This window comes from Sitodiplosis mosellana, unplaced genomic scaffold (genome assembly GCF_009176505.1).
Source record: "Sitodiplosis mosellana isolate CC-2019 unplaced genomic scaffold, AAFC_SMos_1.0 Smas_scaffold_1, whole genome shotgun sequence".
NCBI classification, from domain to species: domain Eukaryota; kingdom Metazoa; phylum Arthropoda; class Insecta; order Diptera; family Cecidomyiidae; genus Sitodiplosis; species Sitodiplosis mosellana.
In genome coordinates this window covers 21,806,552-21,819,683 of record NW_022595244.1, presented here as the reverse complement: position 1 = coordinate 21,819,683, position 13,132 = coordinate 21,806,552, and the positions used below count along the sequence as shown (strand labels likewise).

General features: G+C 36.6%; 1 protein-coding gene across 3 annotated transcripts in view; it reads right to left on the bottom strand.

Annotated features, from left to right (window-relative positions):
• Positions 1 to 13,132, bottom strand: part of LOC129569196 (abnormal cell migration protein 10) — a 43,759-nt gene that overhangs the window by 24,452 nt on the left and 6,175 nt on the right. For all 3 annotated transcript variants that reach the window (XM_055447822.1, XM_055447832.1, XM_055447813.1), the window contains exon 3: positions 4,129 to 4,288. In XM_055447822.1, coding sequence (XP_055303797.1) covers positions 4,129 to 4,269 — 141 coding nt within the window. In that variant the 5' untranslated portion in view covers positions 4,270 to 4,288. The remainder of the gene's footprint in view (positions 1 to 4,128; positions 4,289 to 13,132) is intronic.

Genomic DNA, 13,132 nt, shown 5'->3' with positions numbered 1-13,132 from the left:
TTTTAGAGGCGATAATGTGCACGTTTTTCTCTTAATCAATGTGTTTGCTACAAGCAAGGCTGGCGCATAACCTGCACTATGTAAATTATGATAGCCGAGCAGAAAAAAGAAACGCACGTGGCGTAAAATGCATGGCGAACGGAGAGGCACGTACATGAAAAAAACGAACTCATGATTATGTTTTGGATTGCAAAAATCCAGATAAGACCGTGTGTGCAGACGACATAAGGTAGTGAGCGAAGATGGTAAAGAAAAGAAAAAGCGCGAAGAGAACAGGTGAAGCTGGATTTTCTAATTTCTAACGCCTCCTGAATAAATACAAGCAGCGATGAAATACAACCCGACTGGAGATGACATCAATTGGAAATATGGCTTGGAATACATCGTTCTTTTTTGTCGTTCCTTTAGCTTTCCCTTTTGGGTTTCCTTTTAGTGTGGCCTGTTGTAATATTTAATTCATTGTGTACAGCATCAACATGTGTCATACTAGTTTTTTTCCTACTTCTACCTCTTCTTCTTCTTCTGGGCGATACTCCAAAAATGGTTGATATATTCTTTGGTTGTCTAATTTTCGTGTCGAGTGTGCTCGTTTATTATGTATGTTTGTTCTATTGTGCTCCTGCAGAGAGCGAAAAAATGTTCAATTTCATCTGCATTTCGGTTACTTCGTCGTTTTCTATAGTTTGCCATGTCTGTCCTTATTGTGTATTTATTTTTCTGGTCTACTTAGCTCTTGATTTTCTTATATATACGGGATTTGTCTTTTTTTTCTTCTTTTTTCTCCATTTTATGCCTTGCAAATGAAACAGACGGCAGACAAATGGAGAAACGAAGCAAAGCGAATAAAAATCTTGATTGTTTGTCAATACATAGTTAGCTCACAAGAGAAAGGAAAAAAGAGACGACTGCAAAAACTGGAACATCTGTGTGTGTTGTACACATTTATCCTGCCAGCAGTATTTCGGAGTGCAAACGAGATGATTTTATATTATCATGCATAAATTGGTAGTACACTGCTTATGAATATCATTCGACTCCTACCGAGTGTGCTATTCACTAATGAGCGTTTGATTAACGAGATGAAGACGACAACAACGATAGCGATGTTGATAGTTCAATTAAATGCCCGAAACTCTTCAATTAACTAACGCATGTGGTAAAATTATAACCATAGCGATACGATCGGGAGGGAACTTCCAATATTTCTTTTTTATTGGAAAAAAACAGTTTTTATATTTTTTTTTTTTTTTGATTCTTATTCTGTCTGGCGATTTTATTAAATTGGTGATTTTAACGAACGCGCGTGCTAACGATTTGAAAAAGAGTCGAGCGCAACGAACTCCACATTAATTTCTATTTTAATTCGCTCCAACTGCAACGGCAAGAGCAGCGGCAACAGTAGCAGCAGCTTTCGTGCAATCTTATCTTCGTTTTGTTTTTGATTTTAACTTTAAACATGAGCAAAATGCTCTTTCTGATTATACACATACACAGTGGCATGGAACGTGCAGATTAATGCATTCGTTTTCGTTTCATTTATCAATACAAAACAGATGTGCATATGTGTATCATTTGTGCTTTAAATATTGGTGCTATTAAACAGTTTTTGGCATGACTGTAACACACAAACACACTCACTCACGCTGCTTTGTGACTGTTTGCTCTTTTGCCGCAGAAAATTTCGTTTCAGATGACATTACATTAAAAATAGATCCAAGTTTCCTGATGTTCGAATTTTGAGCGATATTTTTGCAGAGAGGGAGAAATGTTTGTTGCTGCTGCTGCTGCGGCGCAATATATCCATGGAATTTAAATGATATGCATCATAGGCGTCTTTTGTATCATCTTTTGAAATATGGCGTGAACCCTTTCGAACGGAAAACGAAAAAATAAGTCGAAGACATCGAAGCATTATGGCTCGTTAGCATATTTTGAGAGCAAAAAGAGCGAGCGCATCGCATGTAGCCAAATCCAAAGTTATAAAACAAAACAACTTTCAGATGAAAGACATGGCTCAGCATATGGTTTAACTTATGCAATACGCACAACTGCAGCACACTATGCTCGCCCTAACACACATCTTTTCGCAAATGCTGCACAAAGTGATAAAATGCACATTCGGGTTTCGAATTGATTTTTTTTTTGCGAACAACGAGCATTACTTTCAAAAATGGATTCAGCGCAAGATTTCAAACGTTTTTTTTTTCTTTTTGTCCTTCTTGTAAATTCCATTTGCATCGCATCTGTTTTCAATGACCATTTCATCTTTTGTTTTCGCCTTCGACTCATCCGTTTGCTTTTTATGTGAAACAAAGATTCATTCCATTTTTTCTTATTTCTCTGCAGAAAAAAAAATCAGTTGGAAAGTGTCATTTTACAAACAGCAAGACTTTATATGCGCAAATTCAAATGTAACTCATAAATATCTTTTATGGGCATTTATTTTATGCATATTTAGTGCCAAAATTCATTGCACATCAATAAAGAGACATGTTCTCTGCCAGATTTAAAGCGTTAAAATCCAATTCAGCCTGGATTTGATTTGAGTCATATTTTTGATGCGACCATTAGAAATTCATCAAAGTGATTCTAAGTGCAATACACTATTTACACGATTTTTATTGTAACCATGAACTTTTTGATTGTGAATAGAAACGCAATTAAGTCGATGAAAGTTTGAATTTAAAAAAAGTCATTCAATTGATAACCTCATAAAATGTCACTATGATTAAGGCAATGCCGATACGCGGCTTTCGTCTACGTCTTTTCAATAAGGCACAAAAAGTTAAGTAAAAACTGTACAAATTGTAACCTTCACCGAAAAATCCACTTGAACGGAACGAATTGAGAAAATGATCATGATAAACGAGGACAATGCTAATTATTGATCAATCTCTCTATTTTTTGCTGCTTTTAAACAAACTCAACTTCTGATTGTGCACAAATCTACGATCTCCTCGATGAGTTCAACGTATTGTTTCGCAAATTGGGTTTACTTGCACAATTTGCATTGCGCACGCAAACACAAATGTTATTCAAATAACTATTTCTCGAGTAGGAGCTTCAGGCAACAACATTGGAATGAGTTTAGATTCAAATGTCCTTATGAGATAGTTATTGGACTTTCTCCATTCAGTTATGGGTTGTATAAATAAATCTTGTTTGCCCAAGATGATATCCAAAAAGTTCAAAGACATCAAAACGCTATTTGCATCTTGTATATTTTCTGTTTCTCCGTAAAGGAGTTGTTATTTTTTGCTGCAAAATTCTTTGCATCACAGCACAAAAACGAGATATAAAATGCATAAGATCACTTTTAAACGACAGAAGCCATTGGGATAGAGATTCGCTTTGGAATTAGTTTCACAATATTAGTAATGTGTATTTTGTGATTTTGTGCCGGTGTATGCACATGTCCATGGCATGTGGAACATAAGAAAAACACACACACGATCATGAACAACTCGTTTCAGTTCAATGACGTGATCCAATCCATAGCTGCTTCAATTCCATTGAAGAAAAAGAGAAAAAAAAAACATACGCATACACCATAATTTAGCATGACAAAAGAAGTACATCCGATTGTACACCTGTGCACACAGCAATGCACAAGCTAGTATATTTGAATTACATGCTTGGTAACAATCGAATGAAGATATAGAGAGACAGACACTAACAAATGTCAATATCAATGCGCAATGGTTTTTTGTCGTATTGGATTTTATTTGATCGATGGCGTAACTTTACCATAATTGTAGTCATATATGTGCTTGAAGAATCAATTTGAAATGGTCGAGAAATAACTTCATTCGCTGAACCGATCATTTTATGAAATGATATTTCTTTTGATTGTATTTTTCGTCCTGGAACGTTTAGGTTATTGACTTTAAGGGACGCTCGATTCTTTTGTAGGAGAAAAATCAACAAAATTCTTAACAAAAGAAATCTTCGAGATATATTTTTAGTGAAGAAAGATGTTTTCAATGGAAAATAATCTTTTACAATATTTTCTTAATGGACTCATCTTATGAAGCGGCAACTCAAAAGCAAAAGTTCCGCCTACTAGTTTTTCTTTTCTATCTCTTTAATGAAACATGTTTCAGTTATTAATTCCGAATAAAAACTTACTCCAATTAGATTTTCCAACTCGCCAAGCCACTCGTTCAATAATTTATCCGGATCATCATTGGGTAAATTGATTTCTCGCTGCTTTTTCTGTTGATGCCGTTGCGGCGATGTTATAGTTGCTGTTGCTGTTACTGACGACATATTTCTATCCGTTTTATTTCTGCAATGAAGAATGAGAGAGAAGAAGAAATTATATTTCACATAATAAATTTATTGTGCATCGAATGAACGAAATCAATTTTAAGTGACGCAATTCATCGTAAACAGATTATCCGCTCAACAAAATGAATTGACCCGGTTTTCTCCAATAAGTTCGAAGAATAGCAGTTGGTGTTGCCTGGGCTGCTACTGCAGCAGCAGCAGCTTCTTCTTAGCTGCTTGAATGGACCACAAGAAAACTGTAAATACATGCGGAGGTGGATCTGGTTTCGGTCGTGTTGGGTATGTTGCTCGATGTGTACGCAGTAAAATGTCATGTTTTATAGCTTTCAAATTGGATTCTCAAGCGCCCGAGTTGTATGGCCAGAAAAAAATCCGTCCATTTCCAATTTACGTCAACCACAACCTGTATAAACACGGCAAATTGATTTTTGTGTGTGTGGCATTCGTTTGTTGTTTTTGCCCTTCTCATTATGCCTTACAAAAATTACAACTCGAAGAAATTACGACGGTTCCAAGTCCACAAAAACAAGATGTTTGATTTTTTTTTTCATCTCTTTTCTAGAGGAAAATAAATATTTTCTTGCTTATTGAATTCAATCTCCGTTGAATCACGTCTGCATTTAATCATCTAAATCGATCACCAACTGACATATTATATTCAACGTTTTGCACAGGAATGACCCATTTGATGAATAACCGATCGTTGATAACTCGAAAATGTTTATTGAATTAATGCGAGCAAAGTGATTGAGCATTTAGTGATAATTGAATGTTAGACTTAGTGGTGTTCTATTGAAAGGTCGCATATAAAACGAATGCTCAATAACGACGATGCTTCGACTCTGATTCTCCTCATTTATTTTGTATTTATAAGATTACAGCGAATGTTAAACCTTTATTAGTTCAATAAATTATCATCGGTTCAAATTCGATGGCATCACAACGTCATTCCGAAACTTAAATACTCGATGGAAATAAAAACGAGCAGTGGCATTCGTCTTCGACTCTTTCTTTCTCTCCATCGCACAGTGTCTGTTTGTTATTCGATCCGAAAGCATTCAACTATGATTTATAACAAGACGATGCGAAAGCGTAACAAGCAATAAGTTACACACGAACAAAGTGGCAAAAAAAACGAGTTTTCTTGAACAGGAACGTTCAAATTCAATTTTCTCCTAGAATCAATGTCGACACATCGCGTTGAAAGCGCAAATTTGAGTAAATAAATCCAATGTGAAATGAGAAAATTAATTTCAGCACGTGGCCAAATGGTTGTGGCGCTTTATAAAGTCGTCACAAGGAAAAAGTGAAAATGAAATTACTTTCACTATTTTATGTTGAAGAAAAAAATATGCAACAACACGTAACATGCAACGAAAATTGTATGATACAATTAAAACGTATCATAGACCGTTGTTTTGTGTGCACAGTGCACACGCTCCTTATGGCGGTGTTACTTGGCTTTAGCCGGATTACTCGATGTGGAAGCATGGAGACATAACGATAAAATAGAAAGAGTTTTTTCTTCGTGATATGGATATAGTTGGACATGGACAGCACACACATCGGGGAGATCATTAATGTTGAACTCGAACTCGAACCTCATAGGAAATCGGCCCAATGAATCACTCTCATATTCGACACATATATTCAATACTGTGTAGTTATTAGATTGGAGTGCTATGTGTGGCTGTGAAATAATCGAGTGCTCATATATTATGACTACCGACATATACTTAATCTCAGTTTATTGATTTATTTTCATGTATATATTTTGCCTTTGCATGTGAAATCATCGACAAAGATTAAATGGCAGCCAATCGCTAAAATGTCAATTGTGATCTGTTGTATCGATTAGAAATAAACCCATTTCTTCCACTCATCTGGATTAGTTCAATATTTCAAGAATGACTAAGATTGAAATTCGAGAAATGGAATTGATTTTGTTATTGTAGACGGTCGTAAAGCCACAAATCGAACCGAGTCCCATACTCAAAATACTTGTGGTTGAGGTAAGTGTTGAATCTACCTATTGAAGTAAGTCAAACAACACGATTTGCCGGTGTGCTTGTGCCTGTGTGTGTGTGCAATGTGCATCATTGATGTCTTCCCTGTGTGTCAATGCGTCAATACCGTATGGTATTAAGATTTTCGAAATTCATCGCGGAAACATGTTATTCACAAGAATAACGTTACAGCTGCAAATGATGAGCATTTGTCATTCAAACGACGTCTAATGCAATGTTCTCTAGCATCGAATATTTATATTGAGTGATTCTCTGAAGAAGTGTTGCGTACTGAACCGTTCAAAGCCGATTCTCTTGAAACCAATGTTTTGTTTACCTTTGTAATAGCGAATGCATCTGTGAAATGCTAAATAAAGATAAATAGAGTCAGCAAAGAATGTGTACTATAGCCCCATCTCTTTATATCCCTTCATCTGTCTCTGTTTTGTTCTCGCACCATGCACAGGATAGACAAGTGAAACATGAATTTGACAAGAGAGAAATGCGCATCACAAACGCATCTATTCCGGGCGACTTTGTCAGCGTGCTACAGCCAGTACATGCATTTATTTTCATCTCAAGATGAATGTAAATAAATTCGAAAAACTAAAGTGACAGGTAACATCCAGACAATCATCGCTATATCGTTGGCGTCTTCGTTCCTTCGAACATTACGTTTTTTACGAGCAATACGTGTTGTCGTTTAAGTGCATCTTCTTGCAATACACGATCGTGCAAACACAACAACAACAGCGGCAGCAACAGAAACAGCAGCCAATAGTGAACCATCGTACAAAAGAGCAATCTTCAGTATAGAGAAGAGAAGAAAAACAACCCATCCGTTTTCAATCCATTTGCGTTACATGTTCGCAATTATTCTCAATCATATTAAATGACAAGAGAGAAGCTAAAACTGATTCCGGTTCGCTACCAACGTTTTCTGTTTGCTGAATCCATTATGAAACTTTTCTGCAATGTAAAATTGCATATTAGCAATGCCATCGTGAGGTATGCTACAGCGAGCAGTATTGACAGTAACGTTCATCATTTGCTAGCAGATTTGTAAATTATCACATATTTTTCCACTTCACAGTTGGGATTTTTTTTGCGCTTGGTGACATACATTGTTTCAAATTTCGGTTTGATCGACATTCGTGTGACGCAAAATGGGAGATAAGCAAGCGTTCGACTGGAATGATTGTCTCAAAACTGAGTCAGACCATGGAAAATTGGCAAATACAAAAACTGTTTCTGTGAAGTCATTTTATGTCAATTGTTAGTTGCTTTCTCGATTGTACAAAATATTTGAATTATTCAAATCAGCCAGAAATAATTCGCAGCAAACAATGACAGCATTCAGTTTTTGAAAACATGCCAAAATTTATGGGATTCAACTGAAATTCACAGTTTGAATATATCTACTGAAATTAAGCATAAAATTGAAAGCAAACATTTCGACAAATTGTCTTGAGAGCAAATTCTTGAGAGACGCATTGAAATCATCAGAAATCCATTCTCGAGATTGATTAGTGCTGTAAGTTGGTGTTGATTTAAATTCCGGAAGTTTTTGAATAAATTTCATGCACACAATGAAAACAAAACATTTGATTTTTTGTCGAAAGCAAACGGTTCTCAATCTATTTTTGCAATTGAATTTCAAGTGCGTTACTATGCAATCAGCATCATCGAACAAAAATCTTGCGTGTAATTCAGAGAAATGATCTTGACGTATGAGAAACCAATTTCCGTTCAATTTTTAGCGGTTTGGGGAGAATGTTTCATGGATATTCTATAGAAATCCATGTATCAAAACATAATTTGAGAAATTGGCCATGAAAAATGGTTACAATGATGAATAAATTCTTCAAATTTGCAGAGAAAATGCCCAAAAATAGATTACAAATCTTTAATTCGAATAAAAAAAAATCCAATCGAATTTTCATTGGTTCAAAAAGGAGCTTAAAAATTCTTGTATATGGAATTCTTGTATATACATTAGACATGTATATGGAAGCGCACTGCGTGTGTGATGGTTCTTTTTTGATGATTTCATCTTAACATTTATCTTGGCAAACATTCCAATTGAGCTCAAACAGCAGAAGCTCAATGATAATTATCAAAATCTACTTATGTTTTCCAGCCAAATGGGATTTCTGAACATTTACTGTGTGTTAAGTCTGGAGTGAACCACATCAAATTGAATTCCGTTGATGGATCGTTTCGGTTAATAACATTGGAATAGAAAGACGAAAAAAATGCTTCAACATAACATGTTTTCTCCATATAACGTATGATATCTATCAGCTCGTGTCATTTATCACATAATTAACTGGATTTTTTAGTCAATATCATTTTATTTGACGACTCCGGCAGAGCGTTTTTTTTTTGGTGAGTTTTTGTGTATCCATCCATCGTAGCTCGGTAAGTTGGCACATGAGCGAGTAGAGAGAAAAAACGACGGGTAAAATGTCCATAGGAAGAGTAGCATTGCTTCCGCTCCCTCTTAAGGATTATGTTCAGCACATTTGTATTGTCATTCCTTGATTTTGAATAATACATGACATTAGTATTTTGTGCGTGTATCCATCTAACCGTTCGATTATGTATTTCACCTTACCGAACGATTCATCTGGTTGTTGTGTACGCATTCGTTTTATATGGTTTGCTATGGTTATTGTTCGAAGTTTGAATAAATAAAAGGACTTATTTGCAGTATCGAACATCGCCTAGTGGATATAAGTTTGCATGTTTGAATTAAAGCCCGAAGTGTGTGGAGTGTGAGTATGCTGTGCAAACATATGAATAACTTGGAATTCGAATATTGGAGTTACCATTGTATTTGCCTCTCAAATAACAGGGCTCGCAATATTGCAATGACACATAAGAAAATGTCAGGAGAATGAGGCAACTGAGAGAGAGAGAGAGAGAGAGTGGGAGAGAGAGAAAAGGAAGAGAAGAAGGAAAAAACGACTCGACGAAAAAATCCAGCGAAATTCAATGATAAACGCAGTCGTGAAAATGGCGAATACGGACGCCGAAAGGAAGTATTATTTGCGTTTATCGTGCATTACATTTATTTATTAACGACAATGCCGACAAAGCCTAGACGACGAGCGATACGGCAAGGCGAAAAGAGAGAGGCATTAAATGTGCATGACAGAAAGGGATGAGATCTCCCGAGACAAAACCATGGATTCGCATGAGTCATCACCATCCACCAACACGGAACAAACACACACACACACACATAGCACACTGCATCGCACAGCACAACACAGCGCATCGAGTTGGGAATGAAAAACAGAAATCCCTCTGAAAGGGGATCTCGCTATTCGTCGGTTCATACAAAAGCATTCGACATTTAATTTCGTTTCGATATAGATTTTCCATTAGAATGAGAGCGTTTTGGTTTCTTTGATGATATGCATTCTCGTTTGCTGTGTGTACTCTGTGCTGTGTATCGCCAGTGAACTTTTCTGACTTGAATCATCGTTTTTCTTTCGTTGCTCTTATATTCATTTAATATTTTTCTCTCCCTATTTTTTTTTCGCCGGTGCTGTTGTTGTTGTTTTTGTTAAGGCTGTTGTTCCAGAACTGTGCTTTCGATTTTTTTTTCTTTTCTGAGCCGCAGGGCAAACGCAAAATTGTAAGAATAATATGGCAAATTGAATGTGACAGCAGAGAAGCACGGAAATGCCGTTTGATAAGAGAACAAATGGTAAAAAATAGAGAGATGGATGGAGAAAAGAGAGAAATTACAGCGATTGTGTTGGAGATACGGCTTTTATCTGTTTGAGTAGTATGGGCAAAAGACCGGGGTAATTCTTTCGAGTAGGTGAAATTGATTTACCAAATTGCGTAGGTAAAACCGCACTTCAGAGAAATTCAGTGTGCAATCGAATGTGAATAAAATGTGCAAAACAACATGGCAATCAAAATACTTGAATCTTGCCGATGACTTTTTCTATTGCAAACGGACAGAAAATTGGCAAACATTTCACAAACCATGTCATTTGAAGGAGGACAAATAAAAAAAGCGGCGCACACAAATCTGAACTCAAAACTATCGCAGCAAACCATCGTCATTTGATACGTTGGCCAAGTAAATGAATATGCACGCGAGAATTATAACTTGCATTACAAATGGCAAACACACAAACACACTCAAAATGGAATGGCTGCTTTTTGTCGGACACATGGCACCGCGCGCTCACTAATTTCTGTCTTCTCTCTTTTATTTTATTTTTTTTCCTTCTTCTTCTTCTTTTTGCGCCGCTTATTTGATATGGAATTTCCAGGGCAAGCCATATGTGAATGAACGATAATCAAATCATCGTCAAGATTTGTTCGTTCCGCTGCAAAAATCACATGAAATATTATTTTTCGATTGTAGTGAACGATTCGTGAGCTATGCACTCGAATTGGTAGCGAATTCAGTGTATTATTTAAGAAAATCATATCATTTGTTTGGCTTCGCGCGCGCGTCCGCTGCCAACTACCTTCTTTTTGTTCCATACAATTTATTTGTATTTTAACTTTTTGTGTTATTGTCTCATTCTTTATCTATTCCAAGTCACATTCTTCGCTTGTTCCTTTCTCTCGCGAGGCGCGCGCGACTCGCGAGGTTTTCTGTTGAACGTCTTATAATCTCGTGTCTGTTGCAATATGAGAGCGTGTGTATCTGATTCTCTCTTCGTGTGTGAGTGTATGTGTTGATTTGTGTTTTCTTTTAACTTTTTCGTTGAAGTTCTTCTGGTTACTCCTTTGCTTCATCATACACGATTTCATTTGAAAATCTTGGTCTCATATGTATATGCTCACAAGATTTTTGTGTTCTTTCTCTGCATTCGGTTCGGTTATTGTCCTCTCGTGTGTACGCGCGCTCACTTACTCTCTTGTGTTCACTGAACAGTACATATTGAATTTTGGTGTTCGAACACGCGCTCATTGTAGTTGTACATTTTGTACAATATCACACTCGGGTCGCGATTGCTCGGTCTGAGAGAGAGAGAGAGAGTATGGTTTGGTTGTATATTTGATTTAGTAGTTTACATGTCACACCGTTGTGTTTTCGGAACAATACTTGTGCTTGGCTTTTGTGAGCCAAGTCCCGTGTGTGTTTGTCTCTCTCTCTCTCTCTCTCTCTCTCTCTCACTCTGTGGCCCGATGCATGGCAACCGAGAAAAGCATTTGAATTGTACAAATGTATTGAGTTTCGGTACATTTTCTGTGCTCACACAACACAATTGGCTTTTATATGCTAACTGCTTTTTTCTGCGGAGAACAAAGCGATACCGATTTAATGCTCGCATGTTGTTGGCTGGTTGGCTTTCGTTGCGATAGTACCATTCTCGCTTTACATTTTGAAATGATTGATATTGCTTGAGGTGGCCGCTGTTGATTGTAAACAACATGAGTCTTGAACATTCTCAAGTCTTTTGCACCAATGGCGTGCACAAATGGCGAGATATGGGACATAGCTTCTGAGAACATGACCCATTTATAATCTGAGCGTCTGTATTTGAATAAATTGCTGTTGGCTTTCGCCAGTTTTAAATCGCTTTTCTTCTCCGTGTTATTTTTCTGTGCGCGATCAAGGTACAAAGGTTAAACAATAGATTTCGAGCCGACAAAGTTCGGGTAAGTAAGTATTCACGAGAGAAACAATTCGATTCAATTGTGTTGGTAATCTATAGAGTACCGAGATGGTTGTGTGTGTGTGTGTGTGTTTTAAGTGATTTATCGATTTTGAATCTATTTCGATTCTTGGAATTTCGATACTTCGACTAGGAATCGAGTCAAATCCCATTGAATTTCGGCATCGTCGTCGACGTCGTTGGAAGTTTTCTGAAGCAATTACCATATTTCGTACGCTGACATTACTCACCTCGCAGAGGCTTTAATAAACATTGAAATTTATTTGTGCACTCTGGTTCACGATGTACGTCTTTATAATGTACCAATTCTGCGTAGTTGTTTCTTTATTTGCGGAGGTAGTTGACCCGTACGTAGTGAATTTGCAGCCCACTTGATAATTAATTCAATATAGAATCATTGGATTGAAATGAAACAGGTTCAGTTTTCGTCATCTTCGACATGTATCGCAACCAAATCACTCCACACCAATCCGAAGAGAGACGAAAAAAAAAGAACGCTTCGAAACGAGTTGAACCATAGAACGGAAGTAAATGCCATATTTAATCGTCGTATATTTCATGTACTTCCAATTGCTGTAACGTGTCTTGAATAAACAATCTCTTGAAATGCATCAATATAACCCATTATTATTATTTGAATATGCGTAGACTCGTCGAATCACCCGTGTGTATGCCCGCTTTAGAAGCCGCAAAATCGTTTTTCTTTACATTTCAATTTCAATGTTTGATGTTGAATTTTAAGTACCTTTTTTCGGTTCTCGAGATCTTCAACAAATGTTCTTTTTTTTTTCACCCATTCATTATATCGAACAGGAGAGAAATGGAAAAATGAATACAAATTGCTCGAGAAAAAAAAGAAATAACATCGATTCGTCAATATATAGGGAAAAAAGCCATTTCTGTATGTTTATTCATATCGATCACACACAATGCTCTTTCAAATCGAAATGTTTCTCAATGATTGAATGCGGTTGAAATGTCATTTTCCAAATGCTGGAATGGCTGTGTGGTCTTCTTTGCGTCGTGCAAGGCCTCATCGATATATTAAATCGATGTCGGTTATGGTGCTTATTTTTCTGTTGTTATTGTGAAAATTGATGATGATAATAATCCGAAGAAGAGCAAAGTGTGGGCGCATCGATATACTCTCGATATGCGGTTGTTGTTGCTGCTTTTTTT